Here is a 22936-nt window from a genome sequence, read left to right as displayed (position 1 = left end):
ATAATTTTCACATTGTGAAATTTTATTTTGATTTTTTTTCAGCTATTTAGCGATGCTCTCCTAGGGCAGTCTACCCAAGCAATAGAAATAAAAGCAAAAATAAATGGGACCTAATTAAACTTAAAAGCTTTTGCAAAGCAAAGGAAACCATCAGCAAAATGAAAAGACAACCTATGGAGTGGGAGAAATACTGCAAATGATGTAACTGACAGCTTAATTTCCAGAATATACAAACAGCTCATACAACTCAATAACAAGAAACAAACAACCCACTCAGTGAAAAAGTGGCCAGGAGACCTGAACAAATATTTCTCCATTGAAGACATACAAATGGCCAATAGGCACATGAAAAAATGCTCAGTATTGCTAATTATCAGAGAAATGCAAATCAAAAGTACAATGAGGTATCACCTCACACAGGTCAAAATGACCATCTTTAGAAAGTCCACAAACAATAAATGCTAGAGAGGATGTGGAGAAAAGGGAACAGTGTTGGTAGGAATGTAGTTTGGTGCAGCCATTATGGAAAACAGTATGGAGATTCCTTAAAAAACTGGAAATAGACTTACCCTATGATCCAGCAACCCCAGTCCTGGGCATATATTTGGAGGAAACTTTAATTCAAAAAGATGCATTCACCCTAATGTTTGTAAGTGCACTATTTACAGCAGCCAAGATATGGAAGCAACCCAAATGTCCATCAACAGATGGTTGGATAAAGATGTGGTTTATTTATACAATGGAATACTACTTAATACTCAGCCAAAAAAAAAAAAAAAAAGCCATTTGCAGCGACATGGATGGACCCTGGAGATCATCATACTAAGTAAGCCAGAAGGAAAAAGAAAAATAACATATGATATCACTTATATGTGGAATTAAAAAAAAAAAAGGACTCAAATGAACTAATTTACAAAACAGGAAGAGATTCAGACATAGAAAACAAACATGTTACTGGGGGGAAGTGGAGGAGGGTGGAGAGATAAATTGGGAGTTTGGGATTTGTAGATACCAACTACTATATATAAAATAGATAAACAACAAGGTCCTATTGTTTAGCACAGGGAACTACATTCAATACCTTGTAATGACAAAGAATATGAAAAGGAATATATATGTAAATGAATCACTATGCTGTACACCAAAAATTAATGCTATTGTAAATCAACTATAACTTCAATAAAAGAAAGCTGGAAAAAAATAAGCGATGGACTGAGTTTGGCCTTGGTCATAGTTTGCCGACTCCTGCTCTAAGAAGAAACAGAGAATTGGGTGTATATTTGATTCATTCTGATGCAGGATCCAGTATCAATCATCATTTTTAGTCTCAAATCTTTTTAGTTAATTGTGTTACTTTACTTTTTTTTTTAAAGTGGAAGGAGGCATTGCAACATTTAAATGGTAATTTATCTGTGAAAGTCACATGAGGACTTGGCTTCAGGATGAACAGTATTTGTGTTGAAACAAATAATATATTTGCCCATCTCTTATTCTTTGATATTATTAGAGAAAAAATTTAGAGAAAGTTAAATATATCAATCATTCAAGAAAATATTTAGAATAGTTAACTATAAAGAAAGATATTTGGGGATTAATTTTATAAGTTATTATGTTATCCTAGTCTTTGTTACATTTTCCCATTTAGAAAAAAAGTTGGGATTGGTTTCTAACTGATCTCATGAATTTATGCATTGTGAGAGAAAACACAATAATGTGATACTTGTAGAAAAAATTAGGTGAATTTAAGTGCTTTTTATCCTCTAAAATGCATCTAGTGAAATATTTATCATGACTGTACTTTTTTACATGTATATACACACACTGTTCTCTATGGGAAAACAGTAAAGGACCAGTTTTTTAATGACAGGAAAGTTGAGTTAGAAAACTCTTAATATTTAATATGGGTAAATTTAAAATGCCACAGGATATAACAGAGGAGCAGTTGAAGTTAAAATATAATAAGGTAACCAAGAATAGAATACACTTGAGTCATTTCTTCCAATTCCAAGGGTGGACTGGCAGAAATCTTCACTCAACCCTCCTTTTCAGGTATGGTTAACTTCAAGACAAGAACCTTCACATACTGTAAGTTCTGTCACTTATTTGGGTACATGAGCATGACGCAGTAAGATCTGTTGTTTGGTGCCTGGGGAAGCAACATGAAGTAGTATAAAGAACAGGCTTTGGAACCAGATGGACAGGGGATTTGACTCTTAGGTGCACCATTTACTAGCTCTCTGGCTTAAACAAAATCACTTAACCTCTCGAGTTGACTATAGTTTCCTCATTTATAAAATGGTGGAATATATCACCTTATATGGTTTTTGTGAGGATTAGAAATAATATGTGGGAAGTGCCTGGCAGAGTAGGCATTCACTAAATGGTAGCAATGTTAATTTAGTGTTGTGCCAACTGTTAATTTTCATACCATACTAGGCACCTATAATAGGTAGAGAACGATTGTCATGAGTCAAACACGTGAGTCTCCACAAGTTACGGAGACCAGTTGCCGCTGTTCTTCCTCCTGGTATCCATGGCTGCTGTGCAATGTAATTAACCCATGATTTCAAAATGTCATCAGTTTCACCATGTAAAGTTTATGAATGGGACTCTCCACTCTCTAACTTTGCCTTCGTGTGGTGGTAGTATGTCCTTCACAAGCATTATGGAGTATGCTCTGTTAAGGTAATCTTGAATTGTTTCCATTTTCTTACAACCATATAGAACAGGAAGCCTTATTAATTCTCATACTACTTTAGCATAGATTCATACTTTAATTTTCCGATAGTAAATTGGACATGGTGGCTAATATACATTCTTATTATGCTCTGTTTAAAATTTTGTTCATTCTTCAAATATGCTGAGCTTGTGTGTTTTTCAAACCTTTACCATTCTAATTTTCCCATTATTGAAAAAGCAGAATGAAATTTCAATCATGTTTGTATTCAGTTCAGCAAACATTTATTAAATATATGCCAAGCACTGTGCCGGGTGCTAAGACTAGGAAGGTGAATGAAGTGTAATATCTGCTTTCAACTTGCTTACAAATGGGGGAGTAAGAGGGAAAGATAGACACGTAAGAATAAATATGAGGATAGTGTGGTAAGTGCCATTATATTACACAGTCAAAGAGGTCTCCAAATAATAATGTTAAGGTATGAATAAATGTCGTTGTGATTGACCAGTAATTGAAATGTTTTACCTGTTTAGTAATTTGTGTCATGCCTTGATCAGGGTGTATTTTTTCATTTTAAAACCTATGCTTTAATGGATGGATACATTTCCACACATAAAAGATCTTCACTTATGGTACACTGACTTCATATAAAAGATCTTCACTTATGGTACACTGACTTCAGAAAAGCTCAGCTGTGCTGGATTTTCAGTAATGCTAGGTCATGATATTTATCCCCACTTATTTTTTCCCTCCTAAGAAATACATGTTTGAAATACATTTGCCTTGAATTTACATTGACAAGATGGACTTACTATTTTATCATTAGCAGCATCTGTAGTTTCTATTGCCCGTAGAATATTTTTAGTCATCGGGTGGGCATCAGACACATTTCAATAATAATTATTGTTTTCTTTGCAGTGGTGGTTCTGTGTATAATTTGTATACTGATGAAGATGAGGAAGTTGAGCCTTCTCCTTCTGGGCAACAGATAATTGAAAATTCAATAACTATGAATAAGATGAAGCTGCTGAAGGCTAAGATGGAGAACATGCATCTCAGCAAAAAGGTGAAGCTTGGCCAGGTCTTTCTCAGTTTCTCCCTGCAGGGCTTACAGCCCTGAAGTCTGTTGGTAATTATGGAAACAAAAAGATTTATAAAATATTACTCATTTCAAGTTTCTGGCGTCAGTTATTTACGGAGATGTTAAGTGTGATGGATTGATTTTTTAGGCCAGGAATGCATCTAATGTGATAATACTGAACTTAAGATAATTCCTAATTTTTAAAAATTTCATATTTCTAGAGCTAAGAAGGATAATAAACGGTAGCCTAACCTTAATTTTGCAATAGTTACTTTAAAAACTTCTGTTAATATTTATTTATTATGGATATCTCCTCTATCTGGGTGTTTATAAGGAGTGTTCAGCTCTACTAGGTATTGTCAGTTCTACAAAGTGGTTCCGAAGTAACTGAATGAATTCTGTCCAATAGTGAATGAGAGTTGCAGTTTTCAAGCATTCCTACCAGTATTTGGTAATCTTTTAAATTTTTGTTGTTCTGATTGGTATGTAGTGGCATCATCATATTATGGTTTTAATTTGTATTTCTTTGACTCGTAAAGTTGAGCACCTTTCATGTATTTATTGGGTATTTAGATATCTCTTTTTTGTAAAATGCCTGTTCAACTTTTGCCTGTTTTTTTTTATTGGGTTGTATATGTTTTGCGTATTGATTTTTTGAGGTCTTTTTATATTCTGGATATAAGTTCTTTGTCATGTATATATCACTACTCTGTTTACTTTGCTTTTCACTCTTATAGCTCATCTCTTTTTCTTTACTGAAATATAATATGTACACATAATAAATTCACAAATCTTTAGTGTACAGCTTGATGAATTTTTACTTTTATATACAGTCATGTACTTAAAACTCAAATTAAAATAGGATTTGTCTTTCTCTCCAGGTTTCCTTGTAACCTTTCCCAGTCAATTCCTGCCTTTCCTTACTCCCAGAAATAACTGCTATTCTTACATGTCACCATAAATTAGTTTTTACTGTTTTCCAACTTTGTATATAAATAATATCGTATAGAATATACTCTTTTTTGGTCTGATTTCCTTTGCTCAAAATAATACCTTTGCAGCTCATCCATGTTGTTGCACGTATCAGTTCATTCTCTTTTACCGCTGTGTACTAACCCACTGTATGACTATATGGGCATACCTCGGAGATACAGCAGATTCAGTTCCAGACCACTACAATAAAGTGAGTCACATGAAGTTTTTAGTTTCCCAGTGCATATGAAATTTATATTTACACTGTACCATAGTCTCTTAAGTGTGCAGTAGCATTATGACTAAAAAACAATGTACATACCTTAATTAAAAATACTTTTTTGCTAAAAGATACTAACCATCCTCTGAGCCTTCAGTGAGCTATAGCAGTAACATTAAAGATCCCTGATCACAGACCACCATAACAAATATAATAATAATGAAGGAGTCTGAAATATGGTGAGAATTATCAAAATGTGACCCAGAGACATAAAGTGAGCAAACGCTGTTGGGAAAATGGCATTGATACAGACTTGCTCAACAGAGGGTTGCCGCAAACCTTTAATTTGTTAAAAAAAAAAAAAAAAAAAAGCAAAATGCAGTATCTGAAGCACAGAAAAGACAAACACAATAAAATGAGGTATGCCTGTACTTCGTTCGTTCCTTCTCTGTTTAACATTTAGGTTGTTTCTAGATTTTGGCTTTCATTGACAAAGCTGTTTTGAACATTCTTATACATGTCTTTGGTGGACATGCGCACTCTTTTCTCTGGGCACATAGCTAGGAATGGACTCGTAGTGTCATAGAGTAGGTGTATGTGTAGCTTTTTGTTGTTTTAAACAGCCTTACAAAGTGCCTGAACAGTTTACCCTCCTATCAGCAACAGGAAAGTTCCAGTTTGTGCCACATCCTCACCAACACTTGACGTTGTCAGTCTTTTTTATTTTTTCCATTCTGGTGGATGTGTGGTGGTTTTAAATTACATTTCTCTAATGAACAATAATGTTAAGCTTTTCATATGCTTATTGGCCATTAAGATACTGACTTTTGTACCAACAGTCTTTATATCACGTGAATCACACTGTTTAAATACAACATTTTTTTTTAAAGATACTGACTTTCGTTAAGTGATTATTCAAGTCTTACTCATTTTAAAACTTGGGTTGTCTGCCTTTTACTTACTGATTTGAAGGCATTTTTATATACTATGGATACAAGTTCTTTTACAGGTATATGATTTATAGATATTCTGATACTTGCAACTTGTTCTTTCACTTTCTTATTCTTTTAATGAATAAATATTCTTTATTGTAACATATTCTAACGTATTGGTTTTCCTTTTATGATTACTACTTTTTATTAACTTTTTATAAAGTCTTTTCCTACCACAGGGTTTTGAAGACATGCTTCTGCATTTTTTTTTCCTCCAAAAGCTCTATGATTTTTACTTTCTCTTTAAGATTTATAATCCATCTGGGAAAAAAGCCCCACAACTTTAAAAAAAAAAATGTATAACGTGAATTAGAGTGAAGACAGTTTTCTTCCAGAAGATGTGCAGTTGGCCTAGTTCTATTAAAAAGAAAAAAATCCTTTCCCCACAATCCTAAATGTTTATGTACCTAATAACAACTTCAAAATACATGAAGCAAATGTTACAAAGAGAAATGGACAAATCCATAGTCACATTAGCTTTCTATACTTGCATTGTCAAAAAATGACAGGAAAGATGAACAGAAAATTAGAAAGGATATAAGAAGACTTGATCAGCTATCAACCTGTTTGTCTGTATTGACATTTAAAGAATGCTCCACCTAACAACAGCAAAATACACCTTCTTTTTAAGTGCATCCAGAACATTTACTAAAATAAACTGATACAACATTGTAAAATGATTATAAATCAATAAAAAATGTTAAAATAAATAAAAAATAAAATTAAATAAACTGTATTGTGTGCTATGAAACAAGTCCCAATAAATTTTAAAAGATTCAAATCATACAAAAAAGTTTCTCTTAATACAATAGATAAAATTAGGAGTCAATAACAGAAAGATACCTGGAAAATCTAATATTTTGGAAATAACAAACTTCTAAGTAACTGATAGATCAAATAAAAAATCCAAAGGGAAATTTAAAATTACACTGAATAAAAATATTCTGATAATGTGATGAATTTATTTTTTTAATCTGAAACCATTCTTAGAATGAACCACTCTTGGTTGTGATGAATTTTCCTTTTTATGTCTTTAGATTAAATTTGCATTTAGGATTTTTGTTCATCAGAGAAATTGGTCTGTAATTTTTCTTCCCATTCCAACATACAGCAAAATTGGAAGAATTTTACAGTGAACTCCCATTTGTCTGCCAGCTAGATTCTATAATATTAAATATATATTTTTTAAAATTTAACTATAATAAACATACCATAAAATTTACCATCTTAGTAATTTTAAGTGTATGTACAGTTCAGTAATGTTAAGTACATTCACACTGTTGAGCAACAAATCTCTTCATCTTGCAAACTGAAACTCCGTATGTCCCTGCTCCCCTAGCCCCTGACAACCACAGTTCTACTCTCTGTTATTTATGAATTTGACTTTCCTGATAACCTCAAATAAGTGGAATCTACAGTATTTGGGTTTTTGTGACTTATTTTACTTAGAAAATTTCTATACTTTTGTACGTCACAATTTCCATACTTTTTAAGGTTGAGCAAATATGTATATATAACGTTTTATTTACCGACACATCTGTCAGTGGAGACCTGTGTTGCTTCCGCATTTGGCTATTGTGAATAATTCAGCTAGGAGCTTGGGTGGGCAAATATCTCTTTGAGACTCCACTTTAAATTCTTTTGAAAATGTACCCAGGATTTCAAGATCATATAGTAATTCTATTTTTAACTCTTTTGAAGAACTGCCATACTATTTTCCATAGCTGTTGCACCATCTTACAATCCCATGAATGGTGCATAAAGGTTTTAATTTCTCTATATCCTCACCAACACTTGTTATTTTTTTTAAAATAGTAGTCATCCTAATGGGCATGAGGTGATAATTCATTGTAATTTTGATTTGCATTTTTCTAATAATTAGTGATGTTGAGCATCCTTTCATGTTCTAGTTGGCCATTTGTATATCTTTTTTTTGAGAAATGTCTGTTCAAGTGTTTTGCCCATTTTGAATCCTTTGATAGTATCCTTTGCTACACAGAAGTTTTAAATTTTGATGTAGTGCAGTTTTATTTATTTTCACTTTTGTTGCCCATGCTTTTGGTGTCATAGCCAAGAAACCATTGCCATATCCAGTTTCATAAAGCTTTTCCTCCTATGTTTTCTTCTGAAGATTTTATCATTTTAGATCTACACATTTTAAGTTAATTTTTGCATATGATATAAGGTAAGGGTCCACCTTTATTCTCTTGTATGTAAAATCTAGTTTTTCCAACTCCATTTGTTAAAGAAACTGTTCTTTCCCCATTGAGTGGTCTTGGCACCGTGTTGAAAGTCATTTAACCATATCTGTGAGGGTTTATTTCTGGGCTCTCTATTCTATTCTATTGGTGAATATGTCTGTCTTTATGCTAGTACCACACTATTTTGATTACTGTAACTTTGTAATAACTTTTGAAATCAGGAAGTGTGAGACCCGCAACTTTGTTCATCTTTGTCAAGATTGTTTGGCTATTTGGAGAAAGAGAAAGAAAAATGCCATATGATATCACTTATATGTGGAATCTTAAAAAATGACACAAACTTATTACAAAACAGAAACAGACTCATAGATATAGAGAACAAACTTATGGTTACCAGCGGGGAAAGGGTGTGGGAAGGATAAATTGGGAGTTTGAGATTTGCAGATACTAACTACTATGTATAAAATAGATAAACAACAAGTTTCTACTGTATAGCACAGGGAGCTGTATTCGATATCTTGTAGTCACCCATAAAGAAAAAGAATATGAAAAGGTATGTATGTATATGTATGACTGAAACATGCTGTACAATAGAAATTGATAAACATTGTAAACTGACTACACTTCAATTAAAAAAAATTGAAAAAAGATTTTTTTGGCTTTTTGGGGGTCCTTTGAGATCCCTCATGTATTTCAGGATGGATTATTCTATTTCTGCAAAAATATGCCACTGCATTTTTGATAGGAATTACATTAAATCTTTATATCACTTTGACTCATGGCTTATTTAAAAGTGGACCCCTTAGTTTCCATACATGTGAATACTGAATACCTTTTTATTATTCATTTGTAATTTAATTTCATTGTGGTCAGAGAACATACTCTAAATGATTTCAGGCCTTCAGAATTAGTAGAGGATTGATTTGTGGCTAAGCATATTGGTAAATGCCACTTATGTACTTGGAAGAACTGTGTAGTCTATCACTATATATAGTGTTCTGTATATATCAATTAGATAAATTTGTTAATTGTGTTCTAGTGTTCTGTATCCTTTCTGGGTTTTTTTGTCTGTTTTCTATCAGTTATTGAGAGGGGGTTATTAAAAATTTCCCTTTTTGATTGTGGATTTGTGTGTTTCTCCTTTTTAAGATGTTTATTTTTGCTTTACATACTTTGAAACTCTGTCATTTGACCTAGTACAGATTTGTATCATATCCAAGGAATTGAGATATCTTCCTTGTAGTTTTCATTATTATAGAAAGTATTATTTATTATTTTTATTATTATGAAATATTATACGAAATTATCTCGTGTAATGCGTATGTCTTAAAAGCTTTGTCATTAGTATAGCTAAGCTAGCTTTCTTTTAGTTTATCTTTCTACTGTATGTCCTTTCCAGTCTATTACTTTCAGTCTATCTTCCTGTAGTTAAGGTTTATCCTTGTAATTAGTACATGGTTGGCCTTATTAGTATTTTTTAATCTAAACTGACAAGCTTCAGTCTTTTATTCTAGTACAGTTAGTAAAATTACTGATACATGTGGATTTTTATCATCTTACTATTTGTTTTCTATTTAACCTCCTGTTTTACGTTTTTTTCTCTCCTTTTTGTTATTTAATTTTTGTCCTCCATTACTTTATTAGTTATGCATTATTATACTAGTTTTTCTCAGATGGTTACTCTAGATATTATATGTGCATTCTTGACTACTTATAGTCTGATAAAAATGATTCTTACCACTTTCCTGTTAATGCCAGAATCTTAGAACACTTAACTCCGTTTATATAGCCAGACACCTTTTGTGTCTTTGTCATGCATTTTAACTTTACATACATTTTGAACCCCATAAGTTGTTTTATATTGCCAATATTATTATTTATATTTACCTACATATTTTCCTTTTCTGTTGTTCTTTGTTTTTTAGTCCAATTTTGTGATTCCTTTAAGGATTATTTTCTTTCTGTCTAAATCATATTTTTTTAGTGTTTTTTTTTTCTTTTTCATTTGGGGTTCTTGACAATTAAGCCTCTTAGCATTTGTCTAAAAACTTATCTATTTTACCTTTTTGTTTTGGAAAATGTCCAGTCCTTAAGAAATGTTATGTCATACCCATGAACACCCATGTACACTTTACCTAGATCCACCAATTAACATTTTTCCACATTTATTTTCTCTTCCTATTTTTTTTTTAACGTGATTCCTCTGGGAGTTAGTTGCAAATATCATGACATTTCTCCCTAAATATTTAATTCAGTACATATTTCATAAGAACAAGAACATTCTCCTACATAACCACAATACAGTTAGCACACACATTATTTATCATTGATGCACATTATGTCATCTGTATTCATAGTTCTCCATGTCTCTGTAATGTACTTGATAGCATTTTGTTTTGTTTTGATTTTTGTTCTTTTTTCATCTGAGATCCAATCAAGAATCATGTGTTGTACTTAGTTGTCAAATTTTCTTAGTGTCCTTTTATACAGAACTGTTCCTTAGCCTTTTTTTTGGACATTAATGTCAGGTATTTTTGAAGTGTAAGCCAGTTTGTGGAATATCCTCAATTTGAAGTTGTATTGTTTTATCATGATTAGATGCAGGTTAAATGTTTTGGGCAGGAATATCCCATAAATGATGTATTTTTTTCATTACAACACAAGAGGGAGCACAGAATGTCAGTTTGTAGTATTTTTACTAATTTTTAAAAGAAAGTTAACATTTTTGATATTTCCCTTTTTATCCAAGAGTTGTTTCATAGAATTTGAAAAATTCCTGGCAAGAGAGGTTTTTAAATTTTGCACTGTTTTCAGTCTGTTTTTATTGCATAGAAATCAGAGAATGTTATTTCTATAACTGCTTAATAGAGTTTGATTATTTGTGATCTAATATCACTCTTCATGACTATTCCATGTATACTTCAGAAAATGGTTTATTCTCTGTTATCAGGATAAAAGTTTGATAACTATCTGTAAGATTGACCTTATTAATTGGTGCTCTATTTCATTTTTTTTTTTGTCAGCTTGATTTCTGTTAGAATGATAGTAGTGATATGTGAAAGTCTGTTATTAGTGGGTTTCTGTGTATTTCTCTTTCCATCTTTCATAGTTTTTGCTTTAGGAAGATGGTTGTGTGATTTGGTGTATTAATATTAGTAACTGTTACATTTTCACTGTACTGCTATTTTTAGATATTGTAAGTGTTTCATCTCTGACTTTCAGCTTGAATTTTCATTGCCTGATATCAGGGCCATAACCTTTGATATCCTACTGTTTTAATTTGTTTTGTGTGCTCTTTCCCATATCTTTATTTACTTTTGATTTAATGTTTTTGGGTATGTATTTTATATACAGTATAGAGTTGTTTTTGTTCTGTGAACCAATTTGAAATTTAAGAAAATAGGCAACTTAATCACATTTACATTTATTGGCATGACTGTTATATTTGGTCTCTAATTTCTTATTATTTTGTTATATTTACAGTTTCTTTATGGTCTGTTTGTGTGTGTGTGTGTGTGTGTGTGTATGGATATATGAGTGTGTGAGTGTGTATTTTTTGGTACTTCAGAAGGCTTTAACTTTTTGTTCTATTGTTTAATTTTATATTAATATCTTTTCTCATGTCCTTATCTGCCTTTTCCTTACTTAACCTTCTACTCTTTTATTTTTTATTTTTAAAAGATACCTTTTGACTCCTACTTATTAACTAAGTTATAATCAGTGAACTTATTTTACTTTCTCTTTTCTTTCTCCTTCCATTTTAAATATTTGCATCAATTCTGCTTTTTTTTAGAAAATATAACATTTATAAATCATTTTTCTACTCTTGTCCCCACTCTTATTTTAGTTTTAGATCTTTAATTAAATATATCCCATGCTTACTATCAATTTTTTTTTTACTGAAGTTTACCCATGCTTTTTGGTTATAAGAAGCTCACCTCTAATAAATTTCTCAGGAAAGACTTGTAAGTACAGTAATTCCTGAGTTCTTGGATGTTTAAAACTTTTTCTTTAGCCTTAACACTTAAAGGACAGTTTGGCTGGACATAAAATGTTTGGTTCACACTTTTTCCCTTGAATTTCTTTAAAATGTTGCCCTGCTGCTCTGTATATTGCCATTGTGAAATCTAATTGCCAGGCTGACTTTCTGTTCTTTGTGAATGACTGAATCTCTTTGTCTGGAGAAAATAGGAGGGTTTTTTTTGTTTGTTTGTTTGTTTTTCCTTTTAAGTCTAATGGTTTTATATTAGCATATGTCTTGGAATAACTATTCTGGATCAGTTTTCATTATACAACTGCAAACTCAAACTTTCTTTTATTTCAGGATGATTTCTTATAGTTTATTTTTATTTTTTAAAATGTTCCTTCTATATGTTTCTTTTTTTAAAGAGACTTCCTTTCTACATTTGTTGGATCTTCTTTTTCTTCTATACAACCACTTTCTCCCTTATTCTTTTTAATTATTTTATTTTCATTCTTTTGGCATTTTCATACTTTCTTCAGTACTTTTTATTAAATGATTAGTAGAATCTAATCTCCCTTGGGCACCTTGTAATTTAGTCTGTATTTCCTATTATTTTCTTGATTTGGCCATTTCTCTTTTTTATATCTTCCCTTTTTTTTGTCCATTTTGTCTTGAGTTTTTAGATTTTGAATGTGATATGACTTTTCAGAAAATATCTGCAAATACTAACTTAAGGTTGGAGTGTTGTGATACAGGGTTGTTTTGCTTCATTGTTCTTGGGTGGGGGATTTTCATCAGCTGGAATGTTCTGATTCTCATTTTATGTTTTTAGTAGCTTTGTATGAATTTGGTCTACCTTTTTCTGTTTGTTTTCTGATTTTTTTGGTAATTTTTATTTACTTGAATAAATATTAACAGTTAAGTGTAAAAAGTGAAGATTTTGTGTTGCAAATTTTCTTATTTCAAGAGCATCTTTTTCTCTCAGTATAGTGAAATGCAGTTTTTTTTTTTTTAATCAATGGCACTCTTTTATTGGAGGGTAGGATTTGTGTGTTTTCTGATTTTTGTGATTCTCTTTTGTGTCCTTAGGATTCTTACTTTCGTTTTCTTGCTGCCCTCTTTACTTTCACTATCAAGTTCTCAATAGGATGCCTTTTCCTTCCAGCTTACCCCTTCTTCCCACAGAAGTGATGCCTTTTTTGAAGCTACCCCCTCACATCCTGAACAGTTTCAAGCCACTTGTTTTTGATTTCCTAGTAGCCTGCGTTTTAATATCCTAGATCTTAAACTTGTTGTCAGTATTTCATAACCGTGTGTGTTTTCTCTTTTGTGGATTTTGTCTTTGTTCTGTCAGCCCTAGGTTATCCACACTTCTCTTTTCCTCCCTTCCTTCATCTCTCCCTCCCTTCCTTCATCTCTCCCTCCCTACCATCTTTTCTTCCTTCTTTCCCTCCCTCCCTCCCTCCCTTCTTTTCTCTGTTGCTCCACACACTTGCCTGTTTCTTACCACAGTCATAGGCTTTGCAGATGAATCTCCTGGATTTGGGTATTTTCTTACTTAGGGGTAATTCAGAGTTAATTTTACCTGTCTCCTAGTTTTGATGAAGACATGGGTTATGGGTGATTATATTTGCTTATGTTGTTATCTATTATGGTTTTTTGGAAGATACATGAAGAAATTTAAATTTAGGCAATCACCATTACTCACTACAACCATAAAGTCGTTACCTTCACTTTTGAAGAGTATTTTTTGCTGAGTATAGAAACTGCAGATTGGCAAGACAATGGCCTGAGGGTAAAAGCAGCTACAGGAGCCGGCATATCTTGCCATATTTCTTCTTTCTTTGGATTTTTTTTTTAGCTACCCTCTACTTCTTGCCTCAATTGCTATCCACTGAATTATCCAGCTTTTCTCATCTTTCTAGGTTGGGAGTGTCCAGTCATGTCATCAGGTATTCCATCCCATTGTGGTTCTCATATTATTCATAGCTTAAAGATAAGAGCTAAGGCTTTATATCTTTAATTTTCAACTTTATCCATAACGTCATGAATTGTTGTGATACTTTTATTAAAACCTACTATATTGGGGACCCCTAGACCACTCCCAGGTTTGATAATTTGGTAGAAAGACTCACAGGACTAGCATATCATTGTATTCATGGGTAGGATTTATTACAGAAAAAGGGTACAAAGTAAAATCAGCGAAGGAAGAAGGTGCATAGGCTGAAGTCCAGAGGAAGCCAGGCACAAGCTTCTCAGAGTCCTTTCCCAGTGAAGTCTCATAGGATGTGCTTAATTCCTCTGTCAGTGAGTTGGGTCAGCACATGTGCAATGTTGCCTACCAGTGAAGCTCATTAGAGACTCTGCACCCAGGTGTTTTATTAGGAGCTCTTTGTGTGGGCACTCTCTGCCAAGCACGTACCAAGATTCTAGACTCCCAGAAGGAAAGTCAGTGTTCAACATAAACCATATTGTTTGCGGAAACAGATGAGGCACAATGAGCCACTCGTATCAGTTAGGGTGGCTGGAACCTTGAAATACACGTTCCTCAAAGCAGCCAAAGGCCTTTTTAAGGATAGCAGTTTAGGTCTGTTAATTCCTTTCTGCAATAGCTACCTAGCCAAACACTGCTCATCTTACTAGGAAAAGCTGTTCAGGACCTAAGTCACCAATGTCATGTCTAATATGTATCTAATATATATCTAGCTCAGCAATGCCAAATCTAATATAATTGATTTTTTTTCTCAGCAAAACTGACAAATAATAGTGATGAAAATAAATGAAACAAAATTATTTTTCTTTAGCATTCTCAGAAAATTATACTCAGTGAAGCAGGATAGCAAAATTCTCAGTCATAAGCTTAAGATTTTAATCTTTTTAAACATTTTAAATTGAAATATGTTACAGTAAGTAAACTTTTCTTCCTGCATTAATTTTTGTTAATGGGCAGAGGAAGTGACTGTGTAAAGGAATTATATATTCACTCTTTTCTTTTAGCCTAAGAAAGCTGTCAAGGTGAAACCTTGTCCACCTGTAGCTCCCCGACCTTCGAGTGGTTCCACGGCAGCTGCTCGCCACAGATTGTTAAGGGTTCTCCCCCACATTGGGCAGTCTTGTTTACCTTCTCCTGGGAACACGTGTCTACCTGACTCCATCAGCAATGCAATTTCAAGTTTGGCAACTCTGCCCCCTGCTGATAGGCCCATGTCGTCTATCGCTAGTGATTTTCTAAAGGAAGATGATACCTGGGAGAGTAACACACTGTCTCATTCCAATGGTAGCTTCAAACTACCACCACCTCAGATACCCCTTACGGAGTTCAAAAATGACAAAGAGCTTGCTGATTCTGTTCTCCATCTTGGCTCATCCCTACCTAGACGGACAAAACACTTTGCAGGAAATTTGTCATCTAATAATGAGGATGACCCTGCTTTATTTCCCCCTTCAGAAGAGCATGTAACTGAAGAATCGCTTCTACCTGAAGTGGATTCATTTGCTTCGTTTACAGAAGGAAACACTGACGAACAGAGCAGTGGCTTAGAAGGCACGCGGAAGGGAAATCCAGAGTTCTTACTCACTAATGGGGATAAAGGGCTGAAAGCTACAGAGAAGCATCTTAAACATGTTGCAAGAGTGTTGAGTGGTGAACCAGTGGAGACCACAGTTCTGAACCACCGTGAATTAAGTCCTCACAAGAATAGACTCTTATCACCTCTTCGCTGTTCTGCACCGATGTCACTCCATAATTCTCTGGTGAAACCACAGAGACAGTCCAAATGTTTTGAATCTGGGAACCTCCAGTCTTCTGCTTCACAAAATGCACTTCGGTCATTGGATGTTCGAAATATAAGTGATTCTTCTTTCTCTAGGATTACTCGCTTTCGAGCTGTTAAAGTTGATTCACCTGGGAAAAGAGCTGATATTATTTCTAAAGTTGAGGCTCGGAATATCACAGAAATGGCCAACAAGGCTTCCAAAGAGCCTGTTGGTTGTGTAAATAATATAGGTCTTCTTGCTTCGTTGGCCCGGAGCGCAAGCAGAGACGGCTTACAGAGCACCCGTGGGGCAGGCAGGATTCGGACCTCTGGAGTTGGGCTGTCTACAAACCTCCAACATTTTCAGGGGGAAAGCCTTAGGAAAAGTTCTCCCCAGTTAGAACCTACAGAATTTTTTCTAGTAAGTATTTGCCTTTCAATATATTCTACTAGTTATCCTTGTAGTGATTCAACATAAAGTTGATTTTTTGTTTGGATAATCCATAAGGAGGCCTAAAGTTGAATTCTTTTCATAACTTTCTCTTAAAATGTTTATCTAGTTTGTAGAAAATTTTTTGACAGTTGAATTTTAAATAATTTTTAGTCCTAAATTGGGAAATTTAATTTGATAATAATTAGTGTAAATAGTATATCATATTTTTTCTTTCTTTTTTCTTTTTTCTCTTTATCATTTAAATGCTAAATATTTTTATTAGTGTTTTTTCCAAATAAGAACTTTTATTTGAGCCATCAAATTTTACTCTCTTAAAGTATAATGTTGATGGATGTGAGAATCAGGTTCCAAGTAAATTTAATTAAAAATAGATTAAATAATTTTAAATGAAAGCCCAACATCATTTTTGTAGTAAAATACAAGTATTTCATGTTTGGTGATCTTTTCTTCTGTTCGCCATTAACTCACCTCTCTAGATGTTCTGTGCTTTAATTGTAGTCCACCCGTGGTACTGGAATGAATGGAAATAATACAGCAGCAGGGAAAAGAGTAGGTAAGCTACAGATAATTTTGAAAACCATGTAAGACAAATAATTATAGCATTATTCATACTGTTGAATTTTCAAAGAGAAATAAGAATGTTCTCTGGTACGTACAGGGAAAATTCTTCCTAAACTTTGTTCCACTTAAGAAAATGATTATAAGAACTGACAGTAGGACCTATTTGAATAATAAATCAAAAATTGAAATTGAGGTCTTTGTTGCTTGAGAAGAGATATGGTCTATGTGAAAAGACAAGATAAGTGGCAAATTAACATGCAGATCACAACCCTCCCTGGCCACTCTAGAGCCATGCTGGGTGCTGGATGGGCTTTGAGGAAGTACCCTAGAAAAGTGTTTCTTAACATCATGGTCCAATATCAAGGACAGTACTAAGAGTTCTGTTTGTTGAACTGATTATTTCTGGATAAAAGAAAGGGACAGTCAGTCTCTTTAACTAGCCCTTTCCAAGGCATAGTAGCAGAAGTGACTGTATTGTTAGCATTCTCTTCTACCAATAACACCTTAAAGATGCACTGGCCAGCCATTATTTCCAAAGAAGCTATTACTGTCATCATCTTTTGTGTTTTAATGCCCAGACTAGACATGGAAGCTCTTACCGAAGATGTACCACCCTTCTAGCCCCAAGGTTCTAAAGGGTACTTTATATATTATGGTTATCATGAGAGTTTTATGTCTTCAAAGAGGTACCTAGGTTTGGTTTCCACTACTATGTAAGGTCCAAGGTCCTAAAATCTTAATATATCTACCGTTTTTCAATTTTTTAATTCTGGTAAAATCCACATAACGTAAAATTGATTAGTTTAACCATTTTAAGTGTACAGTTCAGTAGCATTAAGTTCATTCACATCTTTTGCCAGCCAACACCACCAATCCATCTCCAGAACTCTTTTCATCTTGAAAAACTGAAACTCTACCCATTAAACACTAATCCTCATTCCCCTCCCCCCACAGGCCTTGGTAAGCACCATTCTACTTTCTCTGTCTGTAATTTTAACTACTCTTAAGTACCTCATATAAGTGAAATCATTCAGTATTTGTCTTTTGGTGCCTGGCTTACTTTACTTAGCATAGTTTCCTCAAGTTCCATCTATGCTGTAGCGTGGATCAAAATTCCCATACTTTAATATTCCATTATATGGATACACAACATTTTGCTTACCCATGGAGACTTGCTTCCACATTTTGGCTATGGTGAATAAGGCTACTATGAACATGAGTGTACAATTATCTCTTAGAGATTTTGATTTCAGTTCTTTTGAGTGCATACCCAGGTGGAATTCCTAGATCATATAGTAGTTCTATTTTTAATTTTTGGGGGAGCTGCCATCCTATTTTCCATAGTAGCTGAACCATTTTAGCATTCCTACCAGCAGTGTACAGGGTTTCTAGTTTCTCTACATTCTCACCAAAATTGTTATTTTCTGTTTTGGGTTTTTTTTTTTTTGGTAGTGGGCATCCTAACAGGTTTGAGGTAGTATCTTACTATGCTTTTGATTGCATTTTCCTGATGATTAGTGATATTGAGCATCTCTTAATGTGCTCAACCATTTGCATATCTTCTTTGGAGGAATGTCTGTTCAAATCCTTTTTCCGGTTTTGAATTGAATTGTTTGCTTTTTGTTGTTGAGTTTTAGGTGTTCTCTGTATATTCTGGATATTAATTCCTTACTAGATATATGATTTGCAAATATTTTCTCCCATTCTGTAGGTTGCTTTTTTACTCTGTTGATAATGTCTCGATGCACAGTAGTTTTTAATTTTCATGAAGTTCAATTTGTCTGTTTTTTCTTTTGTTGCCTTTGCCTTTGGTGTTGTGTTCAATAAATTGTTGCCAAATCCAGTGTCATGAAGCTTTTCCCCTATATTTTCTTCTAGGAGTTTTGTAGTTTTAGGTTTTACAATTAGGTCTTCGATACATTTTGAATTAATTTTTATCTATGGTCTACTGTAAAGGTCCAACTTCATTCTTTTCTGTGTGGATTTCCACTTTTCCTGGCACCATTTGTTAAAAAAGTCTGTTCTTTCCCTATTGAATGGTCTTGGCACCCTTGTGAAAAATCATTTAATTATATATGTGAAGGTTTAGTTCTGGGTTCTTAATTGTGTTCCATTGATCTATATGTCTGTCTTTATGCCAGTACTACACTGTTTTTTTATTACTGTAATGTATCTACTTTTAATGTTATAATTATTTTTCTTTAACACGTATTCAGGTCTGTCCTGTCCTAACAGACATCTTAGTCTCTTAGAAGTTTGTGTTGTTCTTATCTCTATTCTCTTAACTCTGATTCTGGCTATGGTGTTTTCTTCTTTTCTTACTGCTTCTCTGAAATTGCTGTTGCCGAGGTCACTAACGATCTCTGTAATTTCAGATCCAGTGGATGCTTCTGTTCCTTATCTGACTTGATTGTTGTGGCCTTCCTTCCTGAAATAGTTTTTCTTTTCCCCTTTCCTTTCTCTTTTTTCTTTATTTCTTTTTTTTATTCTAAGCTATTACCTTGTTGTAGATTTTGGGTTTTATTTGTTTCTGGTTTTCTTTTTTTCTTTTTTTTACCTTCAGTTTTCAGTTTTCTTTTTTACTTGTTTTACCAGCCCTCTGCTTATCCCCAGGTATATACTCTTTTGATTGGTTTCCCTTAGGTCAGGTCATCAGCTGCTACCTGCAGTGATGATTCCCCAAACTAGAGCTGTGTAACTTGCTGCCATTTCCTTTCGGTAATAACTGTATCATGCTGAATTACCTAGAAGGGTCTGTGAAAGTTTTGGCATAAGTTTTAAGTCATAAATTGACTTAATCAAGTTCCTTCCTTTGTCCTCTTTGCTTTTCACTATAGGCTCTCCTTTGGAAATCTTCTCCATCTTCATAGTTTTAGTCACCATTTTTAGGCAGATGATTACCAACTTGCATCTTGAACATTGCTTTATTACTTTGTTGGCTGCCTTTTCTGCTGAGTGAATTTTTATAGAATATTGTGTTAGATTAAATATTAGACATGCCAAACAAGTGAGTTAATTCAGATATCTTTAATCTGGTTCTGAAAAGCAACTCTTCACATCAGCATTATTTTATTGACTTTTTCTTTAGTTATATGTTCATTGCACATTTGAGAGAAGGCTTCAGAGAGGATTTGAAGATTGATAGTATCTTCTTACAGGATAAGTAGAATTTTTCTAGGTTGACAAAGTGAGTAGAGCATTTTGGAAGAGATTGCACATGTAAATGATCTGGAGCATCATTTAGGATGGGTGTGATGCAGCAAATGACAGAAAATGACTCTGGGGAATTAGAAAGATATCATATTGGACATATAAGACCTTGAATGCCAGTCCATGGAATTTCAATTTTTCCTGTTGGTAGTAGGAAACCTGTATATTAGTTTTGGTTCCTAGCCTGCACTATATGACTGATAATTTTTTTTCTCTAGTGAGTGGAAGGATATATGGAAACCATTCTCATAGGAGAAGATTGCAGTTATGTTTCTGTGCCACGTCATTCTTGTCACTGCTATGTTCTCTGTCTCTACACATTCATGAGTTCTTAAATTAAAAAAAAGTTTGGGAAACATTGAATTAAGCACTCCCAAGAAACTTCAAAAATGAAAGTATGACTACACTGAACTAAATTTTCATCAACAGATTTTTCCTCTGTTGTTTAAGGGAGAATATTTTAGGCCTGAATTCAAAGATAATTGCTATTAGCTGAGCTTCAGAGGATACTTGGTAGTACATGCCTTTCCTCCGTGTCCTGTGCAAGTGCTTCTCTTGTTTTTATTGTGTAAGAAGAGGAAAGTATCCCATCATCTCTGTGAAATGTTCTTAATAACTTAAAGTACACTTGAAGAAGAAAGTGCTCATTAACTTGAGTTGGTGCCTAGCCACCATTAGGATTCATTCAGTTAGTGTCCAGGTTTTGGCAAATTTTTTTTTCTGTTTTGGGCAGGATCTGGGAATGTATTTTAGACTGGTAATAAAGCATACTTAAGTTTGCTAGGCTTGTTACCCAGCACCCAGCCTGGGTTGTGGCAAAAAGAATAGTGCCCATTAATTGTAATTCCAACTTTTGGAACCCTTGAAGGATTTTTGGAAACTTTCAGCTGCCGGATAAACATTAAGCCCAGGCCTCTCAAACCTTTCTCAGTAGTGGAGATTAGGTACCAGTACTGTTGACACTCTGCCATTTTCCTTCTCACTCCTTTCCCTTTCTGTGGTGTAATCAGGACTGAAAGACCAGTTTCATGATATTCAGGTGCTCATTCTTGGTATGAAGGAACAGGGTGATTGTAATGCATATTATGTTGTTTCTCAGAAGCCTCATAAATACGATTTTGAACCAGACATTTTTCTTGACTCTCTGTCAAATCTGGTGTACTTTATATATACTGATTTCCCTTAGAAATAATCAGAAAAGGGTTGGTATATACAAAACTGTAAGTCTTAGAAATAAAAGTCTCAGTCAGTAGAAACCCACCACGTCTTAAAAAATTTAACAGTTCTAGTGCATCTTCTCTTGCAGACTCTGTAAATAATTTTATTTTATTTTTTACCATTTTTTATTGATTTATAATCATTTTACAATGTTGTGTCAAATTCCAGTGTAGAGCACAATTTTTCAATTATACATGAACATATATATATTCATTGTCACATTCCTTTCTCTGTGAGCTACCATAAGATCTTGTATATATCTCCCTGTGCTATACAGTATAATCTTGTTTATCTATTCTACAATTTTGAAATCCCAGTCTATCTCTTCCCACTCCCCACCCCCTTGGCAACCACAAGTCTGTATTCTATGTCTATGAGTCTATTTCTGTTCTGTATTTATGCTTTGTTTGGTTTTTTGGTTTTTTTGTTTTGTTTTGTTTTGTTTTAGATTCCACATATGAGCGATCTCATATGGTATCTTTCTTTCTCTTTCTGGCTTACTTCACTTGGAATGACATTCTCCAGGAGCATCCATGTTGCTGCAAATGGCGTTATGTTGTCGGTTTTTATGGCTGAGTAGTATTCCATTGTATAAATATACCACATCTTCTTTATCCAGTCACCTGTTGATGGACATTTAGGCTGTTTCCATGTCTTGGCTATTGTAAATAATGCTGCTATGAACATTGGGGTGCAGGTGTCATCCTGAAGTAGGGTTCCTTCTGGATATAAGCCCAGGAGTGGGATTCCTGGGTCATATGGTAAGTCTATTCCTAGTCTTTTGAGGAATCTCCATACTGTTTTCCTCAGTGGCTGCGCCAAACTGCATTCCCACCAGCAGTGTAGGAGGGTTCCCTTTTCTCCACAGCCTCTCCAGCATTTGTCACTTGTGGATTTTTGAATGATGGCCATTCTGACTGGTGTGAGGTGATACCTCATTGTAGTTTTGATTTGCATTTCTCTGATAATTAGTGATATTGAGCATTTTTTCATGTGTCTATTGATCATTTGTATGTCTTCCTTGGAGAATTGCTTGTTTAAGTCTTCTGCCCATTTTTGGATTGGGTTGTTTGTTTTCTTCTTACTGAGTCGTATGAGCTGCTTATATATTCTGGAGATCAAGCCTTTGTCGGTTTCACTTGCAAAAATTTTTTCTCATTCCATAGGTTGTCTTTTTGTTTTACTTATGGTTTCCTTTGCTGTGCAGAAGCTTGTAAGTTTCACTAGGTCCCATTTGTTTATTCTTGCTTTTATTTCATCTAGGAGAAAATTTTTGAGATGTATGTCAGATAATGTTTTGCCTATATTTTCGTCTAGGAGGTTTATTGTATCTTGTCTTATGTTTAAGTCTTTGATCCATTTTGAGTTGTTTTTTGTGTATGGTGTAAGGGAGTGTTCTAGCTTCATTGTTTTACATGCTGCTGTCCAGTTTTCTCAACACCATTTGCTGAAGAGACTGTCTTTATTCCATTGTATATACTTGCCTCCTTTGTCAAAGATTAGTTGACCAAAAATTTGTGGGTTCATTTCTGGGCTGTCTATTCTGTTCCATTGCGGACTTTGTGAATAATTTTAGGTATAAAAAGCACAAATTAATTTTTTCTGGCATAGAGATTTGCTGTGACAGAAAT

At 33.9% G+C, this 22936-nt stretch overlaps 1 protein-coding gene across 6 annotated transcripts in view; it reads left to right on the top strand.

Moving 5' to 3' along the window:
* Positions 1–22936, top strand: part of ZFAND4 (zinc finger AN1-type containing 4) — a 61130-nt gene that overhangs the window by 35950 nt on the left and 2244 nt on the right. For 5 of the 6 annotated variants that reach the window (XM_031460946.2, XM_010985294.3, XM_064487935.1 and 2 more), the window contains 3 exons: positions 3596–3743; positions 15105–16283; positions 16815–16869. In XM_031460946.2, coding sequence (XP_031316806.1) covers positions 3596–3743; positions 15105–16283; positions 16815–16869 — 1382 coding nt within the window. Of the gene's footprint in view, positions 1–3595; positions 3744–15104; positions 16284–16792; positions 16870–22936 lie in introns of all 6 variants that reach the window. The other variant, XM_031460948.2, reaches the window with a different exon arrangement.

This window comes from Camelus dromedarius, chromosome 8, assembly GCF_036321535.1.
Source record: "Camelus dromedarius isolate mCamDro1 chromosome 8, mCamDro1.pat, whole genome shotgun sequence".
In the NCBI taxonomy this organism is placed as follows: domain Eukaryota; kingdom Metazoa; phylum Chordata; class Mammalia; order Artiodactyla; family Camelidae; genus Camelus; species Camelus dromedarius.
The sequence above is the reverse complement of the archived record's forward strand: the minus strand, read 5'-3'. Positions and strand labels throughout refer to the sequence as shown.